This window comes from Odocoileus virginianus, chromosome 24, assembly GCF_023699985.2.
Source record: "Odocoileus virginianus isolate 20LAN1187 ecotype Illinois chromosome 24, Ovbor_1.2, whole genome shotgun sequence".
NCBI classification, from domain to species: Eukaryota; Metazoa; Chordata; class Mammalia; order Artiodactyla; family Cervidae; genus Odocoileus; species Odocoileus virginianus.
In genome coordinates, this window is record NC_069697.1 from 38,179,506 (window position 1) to 38,205,796 (window position 26,291).

General features: G+C 37.8%; 1 protein-coding gene across 1 annotated transcript in view; it reads right to left on the reverse strand.

The window, feature by feature from the left end:
• The window catches only part of REDIC1 (regulator of DNA class I crossover intermediates 1), a 78,739-nt gene that overhangs the window by 15,500 nt on the left and 36,948 nt on the right, over window positions 1–26,291 (reverse strand). Inside the window, exons 7-10 of the mRNA XM_020908531.2 lie at window positions 15,037–15,560; window positions 14,748–14,817; window positions 12,982–13,042; window positions 2,676–2,736 (exon numbers count right to left, since the gene is read on the reverse strand). Of these exons, the coding sequence (XP_020764190.2) occupies window positions 2,676–2,736; window positions 12,982–13,042; window positions 14,748–14,817; window positions 15,037–15,560 (716 nt within the window). The remainder of the gene's footprint in view (window positions 1–2,675; window positions 2,737–12,981; window positions 13,043–14,747; window positions 14,818–15,036; window positions 15,561–26,291) is intronic.

Here is a 26,291-nt window from a genome sequence, read left to right on the forward strand (position 1 = left end):
TAATTGCTAAGTTGTATCTGATTCTTTTGGAACCCCATGAACTGTAGCCTGCTAGGCTCCTCTGTCCACGGGATTTCCCAGCAAGAATACTGGAGTGGGTTGCCATTTCCTTCATAGTATAAAGTAATTATAACAAAAATAATGTGATATTAGCACATGTGAAATAGGAAAGCTCAATGGAATGGTAAAGAAAGCCCCAGAACAGACTAAAGTATATGTAGAAAATTGACACAAGAAGGTAGTATTACAAATATCTAGGGGAAAGATGCATTTTTAAAAACTTGAATCAGGATAAACTCCTAAATCAGGATAAATTCTCAGTGCAAAAAAATACAAAATCATACCAATACTAGAAGAAAATATAAGTGAATTCATTTGTAACCAGGGAGTGTAATGAATCTTTCTAATTAAATCCAAAAGTATAAAAGATAAGATTGATAATATTAACTACATAAAACATGTTCAGCCTTTTGCAAAGCAGGAAATACCACAAGCAAAGTAAAAACAAACAAATCAAAAATTAATAATAAACTAGGTGAAAATATTTGTGACACATCACAAAGACCTAAATGTCTTTAATATATAAAGAACTCTTAAATATCAAGAAAAACGTGTAAAAACTCAATGCTCCTAAGGATGCAAATGAAGTTCACAGGAAAAAAAAAATCACAAATAACCATTACACATTTTTAAAAGATACTCAACTTCACTCAAGAAAAGGAAATACAAACTGAAACTTCCATCTCTCTATTTTTATAAGATTCACAAAAATTCCTAAGTTGGACTACAATCACTATTAGTGAGGCTGTGGAATAAAAATCACATTTATGATAGGATTGCAAAATGATGCAATGGGGAATTCAACAATCTCTATCAAAAACAGATTTTGGCAATAACTATCAAAAAACAAAACAAAACCCACAAAAACTCCACAGTGTATCTCCTCTTTCATTCAGCAATCCCATTTCTAGAAATTATTCTGAAAGTGCACCTCTACAATTAAGAAATATGTGCTCAAAGTTGTTCACTGAACATTGTAAAAATGAGATACCAGAAACAATTCAAATGCCCAACAACAGGGCACTGTCTGAGTAAACTATAGATCATCCACATAATGGATTACTAAATGGGCATAAATAAAGGATTAATAAATGCCTAATACTAACATAAGGACAGGGAGGCCTGGCATGCTGCAATTCATGGGGTTGCAAAGAGTTGGACACGACTGAGCGACTGAACTGAACTGAACATAAGGAAACCTACAGAAAACTTATTAAATAAATCCATTTAATTTATGTATAAAATACACTGTATTAAGATATCCTACATTACATTTAGAGTGAGAAGGGCAGGGAAACAAGACACACATATATGTGCATTTATACACTTTCAGGCTTTATTGTGGGCTTCCCTGGTAGCTCAGCTGGTAAAGAATCCACCTGCAAAGCAGGAGACCCTGGTTCAATTCCTGGGTCAGAAGATCCCATTGAGAAGGGATACGTTACCCACTCGTATTCCTGGGCTTCCCCGGTGGCTCAGACAGTAGAGAATCCCCCTGCAACGTGGGAGACCTGGGTTCAATCCTGGGTTGGGGAGATCCCCTGGAGGAGGCATGGCAACCCACTCCAGTGTTCTTGCCTGGAGAATCCCCATGGACATAAGAGCCTGGCATGCTACAGTCCATGGGACTGCAGACAGCTGGACATGACTGAGTGACTAAGCACAGCACGGAAGAGTACATTTCATATTGACTAGCCAATTCTACTTCTAGAAATAAATCCTAGAAGAATTTTTTATACATGTGTGCCAGGAGAAGTGTCAAGATTTGCTAAAGTAGCATTGTTTATCATAGCAAAATATTCAAAACAACTTAAATAATCATCACCAAAAGATGTACAAATTGTGTTACATTCATACAATAGAAGGCTGTATAGCAGAAAATAAATGATGAAATGTATTAGAGTCACAAGTGTCAGCGTAATTGAATCTCAAAACATATTTCTAGGTGAACACACACACACAAAAGTAAGTTACAGAAAAACCTAGAGATCTTGCCTCAATTTGTCGTGGAAAGCTCAAAACCAAGCATTTGGAGAAGTCTCCATGTGCTATCACAAAAACGAAATTCAGGATAAGAGTTACCTCTAGAGGGCAGGATAGGAAATACAAGAGAGAAGGTATTCAAAAGTATTGATTATGTATTACTTCTTAAACTACAAACAAGGGGATAAAAGGTATCTTTTTTTTTTTAATCATTCACTAAGCAGTACATATATATTATATATACTCATCTTTTATAACATTTTATAAAAGATGAAGTTAATTTCAAGGGGCCAATTATGCAATATATTCTAAGATACTTATAAAATACATTTGCTGGCAAAACTCTAAGAAAAAAACAAAACTTAAAATTTAACTGATTTCTGGGGATTTCTCCCTGGTGGTCCGGTGACTGAGTCCAGACTCATAGTGCAGGGGGTCTGGGTTTGGTCAGGGAACTAGATCCCACCTGCCACACTAAAAGCAGCACTAAAAATAGCACTAATTCCTGTGTGCTGGAATTAATTCTGGAACATCCAAATTTAAAAAAAAAAAAGAAAAAAAGATTCAAATTTAACTGATTTCTGTTGAAATGTTATTTTAAAGGAATAAAATTCACTTATAGTTACACTGACAGGTTTTCTTAGTAGATGTTGTCCCGCCTTTGAAAGAACACAGTCCTCTTTCTATCAGAATCTAGAAGAAAAACAAAATTTTAACAGCTCCCAAGTAAATACCATAATATTTACTTATACCTACCTTTTAACCACACCAATTCAACTTATAGCACTCGTCTTTCATATTACTTTAATTGAACAAAGATGATTATAAAACTGCAAAGAAAAATTTACCTCTGATGAACAGTAATTGAAACAAAATTTAAATTGGTTTAGAACCAGAAAGCAACAGAACATACATTTGCCAGGAAATAAATTAGTGACAAAAAGGAGAGACTTTGGGTAATCTTAGTAAATGCAGTTGAAAAAAGACAAAGTTATTAAAGCAATTTGGATATCTATTCCATTATTCTCTTTTTAATTTCTAAAGTTGGATATCAGTTCATTTAATTTCAGATTTTTTTTTTTAATAATAAAAGCTCTTAAAGGTATAAATTTTCTGTAGAATACACCACTGGTTTTGATTTTCATCAGTTTCAATGTAATTTGCATTTTTTTTCTTTTTCTTTGTTAAACCCTCAATATTTCTTAATTTCCAACAAGGTAAGGGAGGTTAGGGCTTCCCTGATGGCTCAGTGGTAAAAAATTCACCTTCAAGGCAGGAGACAAGGGTTCAATCCCTGGGTCAAGAAGATCCTCTGGAGAAGGAAATGGCAACCCACTCTAGTATTCTTGCCTGGGAAATCCCATGGACAGAGGAGCCTGGCGGGCTACAGTCCATGGGGTCGCTAAAGAGTTGGACATGACTTAGTAACTGAAAAGCAACAACAAGAAGGGAAGTTAAGCACCTTTTGTTGCTGCTGTTCATCTCTACTTAAATGAATTTTTATTAGAGAATGTGGCTATGAATCTTTTCAAAGATGAGGATCTTACAGCTTTTTATGGCTTACTATATGAATTATGTTTGTAAATGTACCATGGACTTATAGAAAATAAATATTCTCTGTTGGTAGGATATAGTTTTTTAGATAGATAGGTAGTATAAAAGAGTAACTGTCTAGCTGCTCACTGAATCTGTTTCTCTTAGGCATACAGCTAAACTTCATTTCTTAGTCTTCCTTGGAGTTGATTAGAATGAGGTATTTAAGTTCTGGTCATGGGCAAAAGTGGTGCACACCACTACCAGTCTTGACTATAAAATTTTTCTCCATAATCCTCCATTCTCTTTCCCCTCTGCTATCAACATACAGTGCAAACATGGAAGCCTACCAGTTAAAGACAGCAGAGTCCCTACCAGCTCAGGGTCCTGAATAACTTTATAGAGCACAGCCTCTTCTCTAACCCTATTATTCAACCATTTAAAAAAGTCTTGTATATTCAGTTCTTAACCCATTCCAGCTCCAAATGTGCACCAGAAACCCACAAGCTGCAAAAGCTATACTCCTATACAAATTTCAGATCTGCTGATAGAGAATAATAGAAAAAGAAGACCAAATAGAAAAAAAAAAAAACTTAATAATTCAAGGAATTTCCCCCATCCTCCAGTTCAGCAAGTGTTCACAATTGGTATGGATCAATAAGTTTCTGTCTCCTCTTCTCTTTTCTAAATGGGCATTTTAGTGCATTTATACTGTGCTTGCCCTACTACAATTTCCTTCATATATATATGTATCTTTTCCTGTCTTTATTTTCAACCTTTATTATGATTGTTCTACATGTTTCCTGAAAAATATGTAGATTTTTTTATCAATTTGATATTCCTTGAATATTCCTTTTTATAAAATTTAATATATTAATTGCTAAGCAGGATTCATTCCTTACTTTTTATGTTTACTGTTTATGTAGAAGTGTTATTTCACTTTTTCCCCATCTTGTTCTGTGATATCCCCACTCTTTTTTATTCTGATGTTCTTCCATCTGTCTCCATTTCTCCAGTAATTAGCTTCTCATTTTAAACAAACATATTTAAACTGTATTTCTCCACTATTTCAAAATTCCATAGGCTGCACTTAAAGATGGCAATGCAGGAGGATTCTGAACGCACTTCCTTCCACGGACACATTGAATCTAAGCTACATACAGAGCCATTTCTTCCAGCCCCACCCCCTCACTCCCCCACGCCCCAAAGAAACAACTACTTCAGTTCAGTTGCTTAGTTGTATTTGACTCTCTGCAACTCCACGGACTGCAGCACACCAGTCTTCCCTGTCCATCACCAACTCCCAGAGCTTACTCATGTCCATCAAATTGGTAATGCCATCCAGCCATCTCATCTTCTGTTATCCCCTTCTCTTCCTGCCTTCAATCTTTCCCAGCACTAGGGTCTTTTCCAATGAAGCAGTTCTTCGCATCAAGTGGCCTCCAGGTATTGGAGTTTCCACTTCAGCGTCTGTCATTCCAATGAATATTCAGGACTGATTTCCTTTAGGATTGACTGGTTTGATCTCCATACAGTCCAAGGGACGCTCAAGAGTCTTCTCCAACAGGACAGTTCAAAAGCATCAATTTTTTGGCACTCAGCTTTCCTTATAGTCCAACTCTCACATCCATACATGACTACCAGAAAATCCATAGCTTTGAATATATGGACCTTTGTCAGCAAAGTGAGTGAATGAGTGAAAGTCATTCAATCGTGTCCGACTCTTTGCAGCCCCATGGACTATAGAGTCCATGGAATTCTCCAGGCCAGAATACTGGAATGGGTAGCCTTTCCCTTCTCCAGGGGACCTTTCTAATCCAGGGATTGAACCCAGGTATCCCACATTGAAGGCAGATTCTTTACCATCTGAGCCACAAGGGAAGCCCAAGAATACTGAAGTGGGTAGCCTATCCCTTCTCCAGTGGATCTTCCAGACCCAGGAATTGAACCAGGGTCTCCTGCATTGCAGGCGGATTCTTTACCAACTGAGCTATCAAGGATGTCCTGGCAAAGTGATGTCTCTGAATTTTATTTTCTTGGGCTCCAAAATCACTGCAGATGATGACTGGAGCTGTGAAATTAAAAGATGCTTGCTCCTTGAGTGAATAGCTATGACCAATCTAGACAGCATATTTTTATACAAGGAGCAAGCATCTTTTAATTTCACAACTGCAGTCATCATCTGCAGTGATTTTGGAGCCCAAGAAAATAAAATCTCACACTATTTCCATTGTTACCCCATCTTTTTGCTATGAAGTGATGGGACTGGATGCAATGATCTTTGTTTTTTGAATGTTGCATTTTAAGCCAACATTTTCATTTTCCTCTTTCACTTTCATTAAGAGGCTCTTTAGCTTTTCTTTGCTTTCTGCCATAAGAGTGGTGTCATCTGCGTACCTGAGGTTACTGATATTCCTCCTGGAAATCTTCATTTCATCTTGTGCTTCATTCAGCCCAGCATTTCACATGATGTTATCTGCATATAAGTTAAATAATCAGAGTGACAATATACAACCTGGATGTATTCCTTTCCCAATTTGGAAACAGTCCATTGTTCCATGCCCGGTTCTGTTGCCTCTTGACCTGCATACAGATTTCTCAGGAAGCAGGTTAGGGGGTCTGGTATTCCCATTTCTTGAAGAATTTTCCACAGTTTGTTGTGATCCACACAGTCAAAGACTTTGGCATAGTCAATAAAGCAGAAGTATATGTTTTTCTGGAACTCGTTTGCTTTTTCAGTGATCCAGTGGATATTGGCAATTTGATCTCTGGTTCCTCTGCCTTTTCTAAAACCATCTTGAGCATCTGGAAGTTCCCAGTTCACATATTGTTGAAACCAGGCTTGGAAAAATTTGAGCATTACTTTGTTAGTGTCTGAGAAGAGTGCAGTTGTGTGGTAGTTTGAGCATTTTTTGGCATTGCCTTTCTTTGGGATTGGAATGAAAACTGACCTTTTCCAGTCCTATGGCCACTGCTGAGTTTTCCAACTTTGCTGGCATATTGAGTGCAGCATTTTCACAGCATCATCTTTCAGGATTTGAAATAGCTCCACAGGAATTCCATCACCTCCACTAGCTTTGTTCATAGTGAGGCTTCCTAAGGCCCACTTGACTTCACATTCCAGGATGTGTAGTTCTAGGTGAGTGATCACACCATCGTGGTTATCTGGGTCATTCAGATCATTTTTGTATAGTTCTTCTGTGTATTCTTGCCACCTCTTCTTAATAGCTTCTGTTTATGTTAGGTCCATACCATCTCTGTCCTTCATTGTGCCCATCTTTGCATGAAATGTTCCCTTGGTATCTCTAATTTTCTTGGAGTGATCTCTAATTTTTCCCATTCTACTGTTTTCCTCTTTTTCTTTGCATTGATCACTTAGGAAGGCTTTCTTATCTCTCCTTGCTATTCTTCTAGAACAAACACCAAAAAAAGATGTCCTTTTCATCATTGGGACTAGAATACAAAAGTAGGAAGTCAAGAGCCTGGAGGTACAGGCAAGTTTGACCTTGGAGTACAAAATGATGCATGCCAAAGGCTAACAAGAGTTTTGCCAAAACAACGTACGGGTCATAGCAAACACCCTGTTACAACAACACAAGAGATGACTCTACACATGGACATCACCAAATGGTGAAAACCAAAATCCAATTGACGATATTCTTTGCTGCTAAACATGGAGAAGCTCTATACAGTCAGGAAACAAGACCAAGAGTTAATTGTGGCTCAGATCATAAACTCCTTTATTGCAAAATTCAGACTAAAATGAAGAAAGTAGGGAAAACCACTAGACCATTAATGTATGAACTTAATCAAATCCTTTATGATTATACATTGAAAGTGACAGATTCAAGGGATTAGATCTGGTAGACCAAGTGCCTGAAGAAATATGGATGGAGGTTCGTGACTTTGTACAGGAGGCAGTGATCAAGTCCATCCCCAAGAAAAAGAAGTGCAAAAATGCAAAATGGTTGTCTGAGTATGCCTTACAAATAGCTGAGAAAAGAGAAGCAAAAGGAAAAGGAGAAAAGGAAAGATATACCCATCTGAAAGAAACAACTAGCTAAGAGCCAAATTGAGGAAATGTAAACGTATTTGCTAAATGAGGAAAAAAACACAAACCACCACCACCTCACACTGAGGCAGGTAGGACAGGCTGAGATCAATCTTAGATTACTCTGAGACGCCACAAACCTCACCCCAGGTGCAGCAACCCACAATCAGGAAGGAACCTACAACTGAAAGTGTCTTCATTAAGAGCTAATGGTTTAAACCTTATATTTGATTCCTGAACTTCTAAGACCTATATCTGAGAGATGAGCCTCCCAAATATCAAGCTTTGAAAGCCAGTAAAGTCTGTGTCCATGAGATCCGGTTCTCAAAGGGGTTACACAAGCTCCGTGTGACTACTCTCTAGGGCTTAGGGTACAGGCAGCCCACTGACACACTCAATCTTTCTGTGAAAGAAGCCTATTAGCTTATCTTCATAAATGTGGCCTTAACGGAAGGCTTCTGATTAAATTCACATCTAAGGGCAGGCTGTAATTCTCTCCAGGGACCTCAGGATCTAGGCATTATCTTCATGCTCCTTCTGCTTTGATCTAGGTCACCAGTATCTCCCAGAGATGAGATTATACACACAGCTGGTACCCTAGCTTTTGTGGTTTCCATCCTCTGTCTGCCTGGCTCTGGCAGCCAACGCATCTTATACTCAGAGGTCCTGTAGCACTATGACAAGTGGGGAAATAGTTCTCAGACAGTCATTCCCCTCAGAGCACAGCACAGAGGCAGCAGACTGAAACATATCCTCAATCTTTCTGTGAAAGAGGCCTACTTTATCTTACGTCTTCAGCCTCAGGGACAGGATTCTTACTTGACACACTTTTAGAGGCATACTGAAATCCTTTTCGAAGACCACAGAACTCAGCAGGTGCCATCTTTGCCCTTTCCTTCTGCCAGATTCTAAGCTGTCACAAAGAATGTTACCTGCCATATCAGTAAACAAAGGATGTTGCAGCCATCAAGACATCAGCTAGTGCAGCCTCCTCTGCCCCCTCCACCTATGGGTGCACCCTGATGGGATTCAGGATGAGAGAAAACAGGATACTGGACTTAGATAGTTAAGGTATATATCAAAGAAATTATTTCTAGAAGCCCAGCACTTGCTTTTTCTCACACATGGACGAGTACTATGCTTATTAACTTGAGATGTCTGGTTTTTAATTCACAGTAATCCTCTGATGCTCAGACTGTTTGCTGCCTTTGTAAAAACACCTGTATATCCTGGCTCCTCCCTTACCTTGAAGGAACAGTTCCTTGGAGCTATCTCAGAGACTGTCCCCTGGGCAAAAGACCCTAGTATGCCTGCTCAAACACCACCCCCCAAAAAACCCCACATAATTCTCAACTTTCAGGATGTGATTTTTTGTTGTTGTTGTTGACATGGTATCTCCCAGAAAAGAGCTTGTGTACACATCTGGTACCCTGATTTTTGAGGCTGCTGCCCAAAGGACATGTCCCTTGATATCCTGGCTCTGGTGGCCAGTATGGCTTGTGTTCACAGGTTTAACAGGTCGTTGGTGGTGGTGTAGTCGCTAAGTCATGTCCGACTCTTGCGACCCCATGGACCATAGCCTGCTAGCCTCCTCTGTCCATGAGATTCTCCAGGCAAGAATACTGCAGTGGGTTGCCATTTCCTTCCCCGGGGTTCAACAGGGTGTTTGAGAATTGTTTCTTTGCTCAACAGGGTGGCAGCAAATAAAGAAAAACTCTCAACTGGTTATCACACCAGGTCTCAGTATAGAGGGGGCAGGCAGAAATCCACATCTCAAAGTCTTCTCATGAAAGAGGTATATTTACATACCTTATAAGCTATTGGCTGAGGGTCCAGCTTCAAATCAGACTAAACCTATATTTTGACTGGCAGGTTTTGGCACATCCACAACTAGGAGCCACTTAAAGTAAACTAAGATGCTTGGACAACCACAAAGATCTGAGAGACAACCAAGACCTAGGGCAAGGCTGAAACATAGTGATCATCACTTACATGAAGCCACTCCTTCAAGCCTATGAGAGGCAACTTTCTTATCTAATGCATGAAAGCCAACAGAATGTTAGGAAAATGAAGACACAGAAGAATATTTTCCAGATGAAAGAAAAAGATAAAACCTTAGAAAAAGACCTTAATGAAATGGAGGTAATTGATTTACCTTATACCTTACAAAATAACAGACAAAATAATTGATCACTGAGGTCAGGAGATCAACACATGAACAAAGCGAGAATTTCAACAAAGAAACATAAATAAAAGAAAATACCAAACAGAAATCAGAGCTTAAGAATACAATAACTGGACCTAAAAATACAATAGAAAGCTTCAACAGAAGACCAGAGTAAGGTGAAGAAATGATCAGAAGACTGAAAATAGGGAAAGGAACCTATCCAATCAGAGTAGCAAAAAAAGATAAAGGAATGAAAAAGAGTGAAAATATGAAAATACAGTAAAGGACTTATGGGACATTACCAAGTGGACCAATATTCGCATTACAGGAGCCCAAAAAAGAATAGGAAAATTAAAAAGGGCAGAAAAATGACTTGGAAAAAAAATAGCCAATAACTTCCCTAACATGGGAATGGAAACAGCCTTCCAAACAGAAAACTATACAGTTCCCAGTAAGATGAATCCAAAGAGACTCATAAAGACATTAACTTATCAAAAGTTAAAAACAAGGAGAGAATCTTAGAAGCAGCAAGAGAAAAACAACTTGTTACATACAAGGGAACCCTCATTGAGACCAGCAGCAGGTTTTTCACCATAAATTTTTCAGTCTGGTTCAGTGCTATGATCTGTTTTCTGAATGTTGAGTTTTAAGCCAACTTTTTCACTCTCCTCTTTCACTTTCATCAAGAGGCTCTTTAGTTCTTCTTCGCCTTCTACCATAAGGGTGGTGTCATCTGCATATCTGAGGTTATTGATATTTCCCCCGGCAATCTTAATTCCAGCTTGTGCTTCATCCAGCCTGGCATTTCACATGATGTACTCTGCATATTAGTTAAATTAAGCAGGGTGACAATGTACAGCCTTGATGTACTCTTTTCCAATTTGGAACCAGTCCGTTTTTCCAAGTCTGGCTCTAATTTTGCTTCTTGACCTGCATACAGGTTTCCCAGGAGACAGATAAAATGGTCTGATATTCCCATCCCTTTAAAAATTCTCCACAGTTGATTGTGAACTACAGTCAAGGGCTTTAGTGTACTCAAGGAAGCAGAAGTAGATGTTTTTCTGGAATTTCCTTGCCTTCTACGTGATCTAGCGAATGTTGGCAATTTGATCTCTGGTTCCTTTGCCTTTTCTAAATCCAGCTTGTACAACTTGAAGTTCTAAGTTCACATACTGCTGAAGCCTAGCTTGAAGGATTTAGAGGATTACTTTGCTAGCATGTGACATGAATGCAACTGTATGGTAGTTTGAACATTCTTTTAGGTGGTAGGTTGGGGTTTTTTTTGAGATTTTTCTTGCTTCCTGATGAAGTCCTGTATTGCGGTAAACTTCCCTCTCAGAACTGACACTTTAGTTATATGTCTTACTGTGAGTCTGTTTGAATTCATCTTATTTGGAACCCTCTTCACTTCCTGTCCCTGAACATCTATTTCCTTCTTTAGTTCTGGGAATTTTTCAGCCATAGTATCTTCAAATCCATTTTCATTAGCCTCCTCTCTCTCCTCTTCTGGCAGCCCTGTGATGTGAACGTTGACACCCTTAACGTCATACTAGAGATCTCATAGATTGCATTCATTTTTTTCTTCATTTGTTTTTCTGTTGCTCTGATTTAGTGATTTCCATTATACTAAATTCCAGATCATTTATGCATTCTCCATCATTTAGTCTGCTATTCATTCCTTCTAGTTTTCTTTTTTATCTTAGATACTGAATTATCTCTTTTTTATTGAATTTTTAAATATTTTCTAGATCCTTGTTAAAATGACCAATATTTAGGTGAATTATTTTTCCTAATTCAGTTAAGTTTTATTACTGGTGTTTTGAATTATTTATCTGTTAAATTGTTTACTTGTTTCATTATTTTTTCAGAGCCTTTCTCTTGCTCTTTCAATTGAGAGTCGTTTCTCTGCCTTTGTATTTCATTTAACTTTCTATGCCTCTATGAATTTAGGTGAAATATTTGCCTACTGTGGTCTTGAAGGGGTATTTCTTATGTGGGAGCATCCGTATGCAGACTGCATGTGCCCAATGTCTTTGGTGGGATGACTGGATTGGATGTGGATGCTAGGCATGTCTTTCTTCAGGTTGTGCTGGAAGTGATCACCTTGGAAGGGGGTGGTGCTAAGGACAGAGGCACTAGAGCCTGCTCAGGGTTCCAGGGCCTGGACTTCCTCTCTGAAGCAGGACTTCCTCTCAGCTCAGCGGCCATCACTGCCATGTCAGGGGCAGGGTCTGATCCCAAGCTGCTACAGTAGAAGCTCTGGGGGTTATTTTTTCATTGTCATTTATGTCAAGCTAATTTCTTATTTTCTTTTTTATTTCACCATCAGCTCATTGGTTCTTTAGTAGCACATTTTAAAAAATTTTTAATTGAAGGATAATTGCTTTATAATCTTATGTTAATTTCTTTAATGCAACCATGTAAATCAGCCATAAATAAATATATATATATATATATATATATATATATATATATATATATATATGCCCCCCCGCCACCAGAGGTTTCCTCCCACTCCCTCATCCCAGCCCTCTAGGTCATCACAGAGCACCAGGCTGGACTCCCTGTTTTATATACAGCACATGTTTCAGTCTAAACATAATCATTTTTTCTCATCATTCTTTATGTGATTTCTCAATTAGTAATGTTGTATACTGAAAAGATGTTTGAAATATTAATAATTACTATCCTGTTACATTTATTGAGGCTGGTTTCATGTCTTAGTATATGGTCCATCCTAGAGAATGTTCCATGCACTCTTAAATAGAACGTGTATTCTTTTGTGAATGAATGATTCATACACCCTTTTAATGAGCAGGTATTATGACTTAAGTAACCAATGTTTATATAAGTTTCAGTATTCTTAAATATATAACTATATTCACCTTTAGCACAATTAAACCTGTAAAGAAATTTATCTTGGGATAAATTTTATAGAATTTACAGAAAGAACTTTAAATGCATCTATATTGGTTTCAAATAAGGCACATTACAGTTTCTAAAATGTTGTTAATTTTATTTCTAGATGTAAGCCATAATTTTCCCAAAGTAAAAAAGAAAATGTAAAAAGGTTATCCCAAACAGAAATTTTTCAGAAAGAGCTAACCAAAATTAATTTCAAATACTAAGATATGACATGATAATACAACTCACTTAATTGGAAAGAAAATGTAAGATTATACTTTACCTCACCAGCTCCAAAGTCCCATGATTGCTCAGAATGCACTTCTTCCAAAGGGATATTACCACTAAGGGTTATAAATAAGACAGTATTAGAATGTGCTTTAATCCCTCTGAAATTATTGTTCTAAATTATGACTCCCAAAGTTGATTAAAGGTCAGAATTATAAGGGAAAGTGAAGTCACTTAGTCGTGTCCAACTCTTTGTGACTCCATGGACTGTAGACTGCTAGGCTGCTCTGTCCATGGGATTCTCCAGGCAAGAATACTGGAGTGGGTTGCCATTTCCTTCTCCAGATTATAAGGGAAGTTTTTAAAAATAAGGATTCACAAGCTCTATCTTAGGGAGTCTATATGTAGGTCAAACTTGATATTTCCTATTTTAAAAACACCCTCAAGTGATAAGTATCTGCACACAGGGTTGGGAGCCATATTCTAAATCATTTTCATAAAGTATATTTTAAAATTCAAGTTTTAACATTCTATTTTTCATTCACGAGACTGAATATTTGGAAGTTTTTACAATGAAGAACCTAAGTTGATTTTATTAAATGGTGAATCTCTTTTTTAATTAATTTGTGCCAGTCCCATAAAAATGGCATCTAATATTCTTTGTATTAATAGATATTTTACATATTTCTTAAGAAAGTATTCTCAAAATAAAAGTCTATTCTAATTCATGATTTTTAATTATCAAGGCTGAAAATAAATAATAAATAAATAAATCATAACTATTACCAAGAAAGTTAAGCTTATTCTGAACCAAGTTTTCTTTAATTATCTATAATATCAGTCCTATAAATTGTTGATATGCTTGCTTATGCTATTAACCTTTGACTTCTATTACTCCCTCATATGAGTCTATATTAACCAAGCAAATTTCCCATGGAGAGCTGCCAAAATGTAGAAAATATGCTTATCATGCCAGTCAGCATTCCTATATATGTCATCCTTCTATTTCTTATTATAAATTAATAAACTGACATTCTGGAGGGTAAATAAACTTGCTGAACACATAAATCAGTTTTTTCAAATTAACTAACGCTATAAGGAGTTAACTAACACAACTAACACTAGAAGAAGATCCAACCAGTCCATCCTAAAGGAGATCAGTCCTGAATATTCATTGCAAGGACTGATGCTGAAGCTGAAACTCCAATACTTCGGCCACCTGATGTGAAGAACTGACTCACTAGAAAAGACCCTGATGCTGGTAAAGATTGAAGGCAGGAGGAGAAGGGGATGACGGAGGATGAGATGGTGGGATGGCATCACTGACTCAATGGACATGAGTTTGAGTAAGCTCCGGGAGTTGGTGATGGACAGGGAAGCCTGGCATGCTACAGTCCATGGGGTTGCAAAGAGTCGGGACACGATTGAATGACTGAACTGAACTGAACACCACGACTTAGATATTTTTGCACTGATTAATATGAGGACCAAATTATCAACTAGGGTGATATTACCAAGGTTCTGACAACTGATTTTTTAAAAATATTTATTTATTTGGCTGCACCAGGTCTTTAGTTGCAGCAAGCAAACTCTTTGTTGTTGTATGTGGGATCTAGTCCCCTGAGGAGGAATTGAATCCGGACCCCTGCATTGGGAGCATTGAATCTTAGCCACTGGACCACCAGGGAAGTCCCTGCCAATTGATTTCTAAGTCCAGTCTGCCCACCCTAAGACAGCAATATGTCTACTTCACTTTGTATCCTTCAAAATGCATTATTTTAGACCCCAGTTTGCATTGCTCAGATTCATCTAAAAACTTACATATGGTTCACTGAATATTTCTGTATTTTTTCCTGGTATATCTTCTTTTGGTAATCACTTTCAAATTTTCCTTTAAAAATAAAATTATGCATTGAAATAAAACTTAAGCATGACCCATATAAAGGGATGCCACTGGTCTACAATGTCATATAATGTCATCCTATTTTTAATTTCATATTCCTCCAAACACACACACACACACACACACACACACACACACACACATGCATTAAAACTAAAAACAAAAATAATCCAACAGATAATTAAATTTTTCATATATAACACCAACCTTTTTTATTAGAGCTGACTGAATAAAAATCTTTCTCAAAAGATGTACTAAAATTATTTCTTTCATTATTCTTGTACACTTTCTGGCAAATCTTGTTTGGCTGACACTTTTCTGAACGACTTGATATTTTAAAAGTAGAATTACTAAAACCCAACTCTAGATCTGTAAAGATACTTTTAATGTGGTTACCAGTGAAACGGTTTTTATGAGAATCAATGACCACACACGTATCTCGTGTATTATCATAGCCATACTTGTCAAAGGTTTTCTTTATCTTCTGTTGGTCTATGTTTAATAAATTGATCATATTTTCACTAATACAAGAGTCACAATTATCTGATAGAAGGGCGGAGGTTTGTTGGCTCATATCTTCATTTGAAAACTTCTTTTTATTTTCTTTCCAAATATGTCGTAATGAGTTCTTTTCAGTAATGAAGTCTGTCTGTCTTCTCTCATCCATGCTTCTACAATCTTCACCTACAACTACAGTAGGTGTCCTTGTAAGGAAGTTTCTAGTTCCTGGACTTTAGGATAAATAAATAAAATATTTAGCAAGAAAAGAACAGGGCATTCTCATTCAGAAACACCTGAAGCTAAACTCTTACATAATATATTGAGTAGCTATTAACATTTAAGCAGACCGTGTTTACATTTTTAAAATTTAAATAAATGATATTGCCTTGAGTGGAAATTTGTTTAATATGCTATCCTAGTATCTTAGTGAGTATAAAAATAATCTACACTTAATTTTGTACTTCAACATGAAATACTAGTATTTAGTTCAACTTATATTAACAAAACAAAGGATGACTAATCCCATAATAATGTCTATGGAATAACCTAGACAAACTCTGAACATAAATGCTGCTTCATTTAAATAAAGAAAGATATTTTGAAGACTATGCAGGGAAGACAATTATCCCTAGTGTTAAAATGTCAAATAAAATTGTTATAAGAACACTCTATCAGATATTTCTCAATCTAACAAGGACCTCAACCTAACAAAATCTCTCTCAAGTTCCCAAGGAAGACCAATATACATACAAATGTATACGTAAGTATTGATAATAAATCCAAGAGAAAAGATTAATCAGAAAAAAGGGTCTAAGTACCTTGCAAATTCCCATCTAATGCAGAAATCATAATTCTAAACTATATCCAATTTATATAAAAGAATCAAAACTATCGTGGAAACTAACTGGAAATCAAGATATTCTGAATTTTGTTGCCTTTGAGTATCTACAAATTTACATAGGATTGGCTTTTTTCCAGAGATTAGAGATACCAACTAAAACTATGCTTGAGTTCCAATTTTATTTTTAATTAACATACTACTCTATTCTAGGCAGTGAGTGCATCATGTATTGCAGACAGAGAGATAAAATATTTCAGTATTAAGGTATTAAGGAGAGAGAGATGTTTTGTCCATGAATGCTCATAGGTCATGATCCTACATTATTTCTCAATATGGGTCTTACTGGTATTTGGGGTAGAATAATGTTACTCTCTTATACCAAAAGACATAACCTATGGTATGCAATAATGTAATATCAACACCAAAGAAAATTCTGTTATTCTAAATGAGAAAATAAATTTAAAAGCACTGCATAAGTTAGAAAGCATACTACAAATGCAAATCATCATTCTAAACATTTGCAAAAATGTGCCAGAACTGAAAGAGACACGTGTACCCCAATGTTCATCGCAGCACTGTTTATAATAGCCAGGACATAGAAGCAACCTAGATGTCCACCAGCAGATGAATGGATAAGAAAGCTGTGGTACATATACACAATGGAATATTACCCAGCCATTAAAAAGAACACATTTGAATCAGTTCTAATGAGGTGGATGAAACTGGAGCCCATTATACAGAGTGAAGTAAGCCAGAAAGAAAAACACCAATACAGTATACTAATGCATATATATGGAATTTAGAAAGATGGTAACAATAACGCTATATGCAAGACAGAAAAAGAGACACAGATGTACAGAACAGACTTTTAGACTCTGTGGGAGAAGGCGAGGGTGGGATGTTCTGAGAGAACAGCATTGAAATAAGTATACTATCAAGGGTGAAACAGATCACCAGCCCAGGTTGGATGCATGAGACAAGTGCTCAGGGCTGGTGCACTGGGAAGACCCAGAGGGATGGGATGGAGAGGGAGGCGGGAGGGGGGATCGGGATGGGGAACACATGTAAATTCTTGGCTGATTCATGTCAATCTATGGCAAAAACCACTACAATACTGTAAAATAATTAGCCTCCAACTAATAAAAATAAATGGAAAAAATAAAATATAAAAATTAAAAAAAAAAAGAAAGAAAGAGTTACAGATGTATAGAACAGATTTTTGAACTCTGTGGGAGAAGGCCAGGGTGGGATGATCTGAGAGAATAGCATTGAAACATGTATATTATCAACTGTGAAACAGATCGCCAGTCCAGGTTTGTTGCATGAGACAAGTGCTTAGGGCTTGTGCATTAGGATGACCCAGAGGGATGGAATGGGGAGGGAGGTGGGAGGGGGTTCAGGATGGGGAACACATGTAAATCCATGGCTGATTCATATCATTGTATGGCAAAAACCACTACAATATTGTAAAGTAATTAGCCTCCAACTAATATAAATAAATGAAAAAAAAATCTACCTGTGAATAATTTTGGAAGCCTTCCATAAAAATTTTTAAAAAATTATTAGCAGCTGATTTAGTGCATTTATGGGGACATGGGCGATTTCAATATATCATCACATTGATTTTTCCATATAACCATGAAGGAAAAATGCTATTGCTAGTCTAGATGAGGTAGACGAAATGTCAAAAGATATAAATAAGTTAGCTACAGTCTCATGACTAATAAATAAGAGATCTACTTTTCAAAATAAGTTTGACACTAAGATATAATATCTGTATTTTTAACAATTTATTTTAAAACCTATATTTGCAAACAAAACACATCTCTGCTAAACTGTCTCTAGTTGAGTGAGTCAGATGAAGGGGATTCATCGCCTTGTCAGTTCTGTCTCCTTTATTGTCAAAACTTCTCTTAAATATTGACCAGGAATGCACTTTTTAACATTTCTCTAATTTCTCCAGAGTTATCTATAGAAGAACCCTGGACAAAACTGATCTTATGCCTCTTTTGCATCCAGTTTTTGGGGATGATTTAGACTAAACTTCAGTCATTATCATTTAGACTAAAATTTAAAACACCCAGTTCTGAATAATTTCTTCTTACATGAGGAGGTTTCTAGGCTCTTTCAATTCCCTAGCCACTGTCAGTTCAGTTCAGTCACTCAGCTGTGTCCGATTCTTTGCAACCCCATAGACTGCAGCACGCCAAGCTTCCCTGTCCATCACCAAATCCCAGAGCTTATTCAAACTCATGTCCATTGAGTTGGTGATGCCATCCAACCATTTCATCCTCTGTGATCCCCTTCTCCTCCTGATTCAATCTTTACCAGCATCAGGGTCTTTTCAAATGAGTCCATTCTTCACATCAGGTGGCCAAAGTACTGGAGTTTCAGCTTCAGCATCAGTCCTTCCAATGAATATTCAGGATTGATTTCCTTTAGCATCAACTGGTTGGATCTCCTTGCAGTCCACGGGACTCTCAAGAGTCTTCTTCAATACCACAGTTCAAAAGCATCAATTCTTCAACACAGCTTTCTTCATAGTCCAACTCTCACATCCGTACATGATTACTGGAAAAACCATAGCTTTACTAGACAGACCTTTGTTGGCAAAGTAATGCCTCTGCTTTTTAGGTCCATGAATCAAGGTAAACTGGAAGTGGTCAAACAGGAAATGCAAAGAGCGAACATCAACATTTTAGGAATCAGGGAACTAAAATGGACTGGAATGGGTGAATTTAACTCAGATGACCATTATATCTATTACTGTGGGCAAGAAGAAATGGAGCAGCCCTCATAGTCCACAAAAGAGTCCAAAATGCAGTACTTAGGTGCAATCTAAAAAATGACAGAATGATCTCTCGTTTCCAAGGCAAACCATTCAATATTACAGTAATCCAAGTCTATGCCCTAACCAGTAATGCTGAAGAAACTAAGTTGAACCATTCTATGAAGACCTATTGCCAGGAGTCAGCACACGAGAGCCCACCCATGACAAGGTCATGAGGAGAAGACCTGACAAGCAAGGCAGATCAGGACCTCAGGGATTTCAAAAAGCTGCCCCGGCGCTCACCTTAAAGATGATCTCTGTCTTTCTGATGCTTGCTGTATTAGACCACTCCCTAATTTCTGTGACACGGGTAGAAGGCCCTCCCCGATCTCTCTCCAAACAGAATCAACTTAGAGCTTTAATCAATATGTCCCCCTGATGGCGGTATCATATAAGATTATCCAGGATGAAAGGAGTGTTTCAATTTAGACCCCTTTGCTGGCATTCTAGCCTGCTTGGCAAATGCATATTAATGCACATGACCGCTCACAACACCTTAATCATAAATAGCACAAAGAACCTGATCACACAAAAGGCCCTAATAGGCACAGAGCCCTTCGGGGGTGGGGAAGCCCTATTAGATAACATAAAAATATTATTCTAAAAGTGGTTATAGTTAAAGATTTAGAAAAATAAGAGTTTAGAATTGTTAATTTTAACCAGGAATGCTAAACAGGGGCTGCCTCACCTGAGCTGCAGTCTTTGTGTGGTAAACCTTTTAGATAAATTTAACTGATAACTTCTGCAAAATGACTGACCTTTGTGTTCATTAAAGAATAGATTAGGAAAACAGTTTTGCATCCACCTAGGTCATAAAATGTCAATAGGCCCCAAGGTCAGAAGGTAATGTACAATACTCTCACAAAGAAGTATGCAGAAAATACCCTGGTTTCGTGAAGGACAAGCTGATGTAATGTTAAACTATCTTCCCCTTAGAAATGTACTAATTTAGGATATAAAAGCTATGGTAAAAAATAAAGATTTGCCAAACTCTGCTGCACACCCCCAGTCTGGTCTCTCTCTCTCTCTCGCTGACGCCATTCATCCTGAGGGTACCCCTGGATCCCGCCGAGGCTGAACCCCGGCAATCTATAAGACTTCTAAAACTTACACCCAAAAGATGTCTTTTTCATTATAGGGGACTGGAATGCAAAAGTAGGAAGGCAAGAGATACCTAGAATAATAGGCAAATTTTGGCTTGGAGTACAAATGAAGCAGGGCAAAGGCTAACAGTTTTGCCAAGAAAATGCACTGTTTGCCAACAAAGAGCAAACACCCTCTTCCAACAACACAAGAGATGACTCCACACAAGGCCATCACCAGATGGTCAATACCGAAATCAGATTGATTATATTCTTTGCAGCCAAAGATGGAGAAGCTCTATACAGCCAGCTAAAACAAGACCAGGAGCTGACTGTGGTTCAGATCATGAACTTCTTATTGCAAAATTTAGACTGAAATGGAAGAAAGTATGGAAAACCACTAGAACATTCAGGTATGACCTAACTCAAATCCCTTATGATTATACAGTGGAAGTGACAAATAGATTAAGAGATTAGATCTGATAAGAGTGCCTGAAGAACTATGGATGGAAGTTCATGACAGTGTACAGTAGGTGGTGATCAAAACCAACCCCAAGAAAAAGAAATGCAAAAGGGCAAAATGGTTGTCTGAGAAGGCCTTACAAATAGCTGAGAAAAGAGAAGCAAAAGGCAAAAGAAAAAAAGGAAAGATATTCCCATTTGAATGCAGAGTTCCAAAGAATAGCAAGGAGAGATAAGAAAGCCCTCCTCAGTGATCAATGCAAAGAAATAGAGGAAAATAATAGAATGGGAAATATTAGAGATCTCATCAAGAAAATTACAGATACCTAGAGAACATTTCATGCAAAGATGGGCACAATAAAGGACAGCAATGGTATGGACCTAATAGAAGCAGAGGATATTAAGAAGAGGTGGCAAGAATACACAGAAGAACCATACAAAAGAGATCTTCATGACCCAGATAATCACGATGGTGTGATCACTTACCTACAACCAGACATTGTAGAACACAAAGCCAAATGGGCCTTAGAAAGAAGCATCACTACGAACAAAGCTAGTGGAGGTGATAGAATTCCAGTTGATCTATTTCAAGTCCTAAAAGGTGATGGTGTGAAAGTGCTGCACTCAATATGCCAGCAAATGTGGAAAACTCAGCAGTGGCCATAGGACTGGAAAAGGTCAGTTTTCATTCCAATCCCAAAGAAAGACCTTGCCAAAGAATGCTCAAATTAGTCACTGTAACAAGAGCAATAATAGAAGCTCTATTTATACATTTTTAAGGCTTCCCAGGTGGCACTGGAAAAAAAAAGATCTGCTTCACTGACTGCAGTAAAGCCTTTGACTGTGTGGATCACAACAAACTGTGGAAAATTAATAAAGTGATAGGAATACCAGACAGCACCTAACCTGACTCCTGAGAAACCTGTATGCAGGACAGAAAGCAACAATTAAAACTGCACATGGAAAAATGAACTGGTTGAAAACTGGGAAGGAGTATGTCAAGGCTGTATATTGTCACCCTGCTTATTTAACTTACATGCATAGTAGTATATCACATGAAATGCAGGACTGGGGGACTCATAAGCTGGAGTCAAGATTGCCTGGAGAAGTATCAACAATCTCAGATATGCAGATTAAACCACTTTAATGGCAGAAAATGAAGAGGAACTAAAGAGCCTCTTGACAAAGGTGAAAATGTAAGTGGAAATGCTGGCTTAAACATCAACATTCAAACATGAAGATCATGGCATCCAGTCCTATCACTTCATGGCAAATAGATATGGAAAAAGTAGAAACAGTGTCAGATTTCATTTTCCTGGGCTTCAAAATCAATGTGGCTAGTGACTGCAGCCACAGAATTAGAAGATGCTTGCTCCTTGGAAAAAAACCTATGACAAATCTAGACAGTATATTAAAAACCAGAGACATCACTTTGCCAAGAAAGGTCAGTCTAGTGAAAGTCATGGTTTTTCCAGTAGTCACATATGAATGCGAGAATTGGACCATAAAGAAAGCTGAGTGCCAAAGAATTGATGCTTTCAAACTGTGGTGCTAGAGAGGACTCTTGAGAGTCCTCTGGTCTGTAAGGAGATTAAACCAGTCAGTTCTAAAGGAAATCAACCCTGAATATTTATTGGAAAGACTGGTGCTTAAGCTGATGGTCCAATACTTTGGCCACCTGATGCAAGGAGCCAACTCATTGGAAAAGACCCTGATGTTGGGAAAGACTGAGGGCAAGAGGAAAAGGGGACGGCAGAGAATGAGTGGATTTGATGGCATTACTGACTCAATGGATATGAGTCTGAGCAAACTCTGGGAGACAGTGAAGGACAAGGAAGCCTAGGGTGCTACAGTTCATGAGGTCACAAACAATTGGACATGACTTGGCAACTGAACAACAACAACAAGGTGGCGCTAGTGGTAAAGAATCCCCCGGCCAGCATAGGAGACATGAGAAATGGGGGTTCGGTCCCTGGGTGGGGAAGATCCCCTAGAGGAGGAAATGGCACCCCACTCCAGTACTTTTACTGGAAGAATACCATGAACAGAGGAGCCTGGCAGGCTACAGTCCATTGGGTCACAAAAGTCAGATGTGACTAAGTATCTGCGCAAACATCAGGGCAGATATCAGTGGAATAGAAAGCAAACAAAAACAATAATAGAGAAAATTGATAAAACTGAAAATTTAGGAAATAAAATTAGCAAAAATTTAGGTACACTAATCAAGGAAAAAAAGTAGAAAAGACACATATCTGGAATTAAAGAAGGGATATCAACACTTTTACAGAAATTAAAGTGACTACAGGAATAGCGTAAACAACTATATAATAACAATTAATATAACTTAGATGAAATGGATGAAATCCTATAAAAACACACATTATGACAAAGAAATTAAAAGGAAATCTAAAAATCTGAGTAAATCTGTAACAAGCAAAAAACAAAAAAGAATTATTAGTTAAAAGTTTTCTAAGAAAAGCCCAGGTGCAGAAACATTTAAAGAAAAAATAACCACACCCCAGTGGCTCAGTGGTAAATAATCTGCCTGCAATTCAGAGATGCAGGAGACCTGGGTTGATCCCTTGGTTGGGAAGATTCCCTGGAGGAGGACATGGCAACCCACTCCAGTATTCTTGCCTGGAGAATACCATGGACAGAGGAGCCTGGCGGGCCACAGTCCATAGGTCACAAAGAGTCGAACACGGCTAAAGTGGCTTAGCATGCACACAACCAGCCTCCACAAATTAATCCATTAAATAGAGGCAGAAACATTTTCCAACTTGTGCTATGAAGCCAGTATCATTACTCTGATACCAAAGCCAGACAAAGACATTATAAGTAAAGAAAAATTCAGACCAATATTCCCCATGAAAACAGACGCACGCAGAACTGACATGTATATACGATCATGTGTAAAACAGAGAGCTAGTAGGAAGCTGCTGCATGGCACAGGGAGCTCAGCTCGGTGATCTGTGATAACCTAGGGGACTGGGACGGTGGGGATGGGAAGGAGGCTACAGAGGGAGGAGACACATGTATGCATAGAGCTGATTCATGCTGTTGTACAGGAGAAACTAACACAACACTGCAGAACAAATACTCTCCAGTTCAAAAAATATCCTATGATAAACCATGATAGAAATGAATATGAAAAAACAGATTCAATATATATGTATAACTGAGTTACTGTGCTGTTCAGCAGAGTTAACTATAATAAAATGTCTCTCTACATGTTTTTAAAAGTCATCAACAAAATATTACCAAAAAAAAAAAATCCAGCACTTTATGAAATGGGTTATAGAATCACTAAGCAGCCTTTATGCCAGGAAGGCAAGGTAGTTTAACATTTGAAAGTAAGGTAATGTATACATTAATAGAATAAAAACAAACTACGAGATAATCTCAAAGGACATAGAATGAGCATTTGACCAAATCAATGATAAAAACCTTCAATAAACTAGGAATAGAAGTGCAGCCCAATAAAAGGCACCTACAAAAACCTAAAGCTAACATCATACTTGGCCTTCCCAGCTAGCACAGTAGGAAAGAATCTTCCTGCCAAGCAGGAGATATGGATCTGATCCCTGGGCTTGGAAGATCCCCTGGAGAAGAATATGCAAACCCACTCCACTATTCTTACCTGAGGAAATGACATGGACAAAAGAGTAATTAAATGTGACATTGTATTTGTTGTTTAGTCATTAAGATGTGTTCAATTTTTTTGAGACCCCATGGACTGTAGCCTGCCAGGCTATCCAAAAATTGCAGGCAGATTCTTTACCAGGTGAGCCACAAGGGAAGCCCACCCAAAAATAAAACTAGGAAAATAACTGCAGGTCAAACAAGTGGAACCGAAATGTCATAAATTTTTAAGTTAGGCAAAAATTCTTGTTTTCTAAAATATATATATTATACATATTATAACATTTTGATTCCACTTGTTTGACTTAGTATGGATTAGTTCAGTTCAGTCACTCAGTCATATCTGACTGTTTGAGATCCCATGGACTGGAGCACACCAAGCTTTCCTGTCCATCACCAATTCCCAGAGCTTACTCAAACTCATGGCCATTGACTTGGTGATGCCATCCAACCATCTCATCCTCTGTCATCCCATTCTCCTCCTGCCTTTCAACCTTTCCCAGCATCAGGGTCTTTTCAAATGAGTCAGTTCTTCCCATCAGGTGGCCAAAGGATTGGAGTTTCAGCTTCAGCATCAGTCCTTCCAGTGACTATTCAGGACTGATTTCCTTTAGGATGGACTGGTTGGATCTCTTTGCAGTGCAAGTGACTCTCAAGAGTCTTCTCCAACACCACAGTTCAAAAGCATCAATTCTTCAGTGCTCAGCTTTCTTTATAGTCCAACTCTCACAGCCATACATGACTACTGGAAAAACCATAGTTTGAATAGATGAACCTCTTTTGGCAAAATAACATCTTTGCTTTTTCATATGTGTCTAGGTTGGTCATAGCTTTTCTTCCAAGGAGCAAGTGTCTTTTAATTTCAAGGCTGCCGTCACCATTTGCAGTGATTTTGGAGCTCAAGAAAATAAAGTCTCTCACTGTCTCCATTGTTTCCCCATCTATTTGCCATGAAGTGAGGGGACCAGATGCCATGATCTTTGTTTCCAGAGTGTTGAGTTTTAAGCCAATTTTTTCATTCTTCTCTTTCACTTTCATCAAGAGGCTCCTTAGTTCTTCTTCACTTTCTGCCATACGGGTGGTGTCATCTGCGTATTTGAGGTTATTGATATTTCTCCTGGCAATCTTGACTCCAGCTTGTGCTTCATCCAGTCTGACATTTAGCATGAAGTACTCTGAATAGGAATTAAATAAGCAGGGTGACAATATATACCCTTGACACTCCTTTCCAGATTTGGAACCAGTCTGTTGTTCCAAGTCCAGTTCTAACTGTTGCCTCTTGACCTGCATACATATTTCTCTGGAGGCAGGTCAGGTGGTCCGGTATTCCCATCTCTTTAAGAGTTTTCCAGAGTTTGTTGTGATCCACACAGTTAAAGGGTTTGGCATAGTCAATAAAGCAGAAGTAGATGTTTTTCTGGAACTCTATTGCTTTTTTGATGATCCAATGGATGCTGGCAGTTTAATCTCTGGTTCCTCTGTCTTTCCTAAATCCAGCTTGAACATCTGTAAGTTCCCAGTTCACATACTGTTGAAACCTGGCTTGGAGTATTTTGAGCATTACTTTGATAGTGTGTAATGTGCAATTAGTGTGATGAGTGCAACTGTGTGGTAGTTTGAGCATTCTTTGGCATTGCCTTTCTTTAGGATTGGAATGAAAACTGACCTTTTCCAGTCTCTTTTAATATTTGTGAAGAAACAGCTCGGATTTTATTTTTTTCATAAACATGTCTCAATCAGGATCCTTTTCAATAAAACAAAACAATTTTAAGAAAATAAAATAATTGCAAGGATGTTGGCCTGTAATTCTTTCTTGGTGGTATCTTTGTCTGGTTTTGGTATCAGACTGATGGGTGGCCTCACAGAATGTCTTTGGGAGTATTCCTTTTTCTTCAATTTTTTGGAAGAGTTAGAAAAGAATTGGTATAATTTTCTCTTTGTATGTTTGGCAGAATTCACCTGTGGAGGCATCTGGTCCCAGACTTATGTTTGTAGGGGCGTTTATTATTATTATTACAGATTCTATTTTATTTCTAGCAATTGACCAGTTAAATTTATCTATTTTTTCTTGACTCAGTTTTGGCAAGCTGTATGCTTCTAGAAA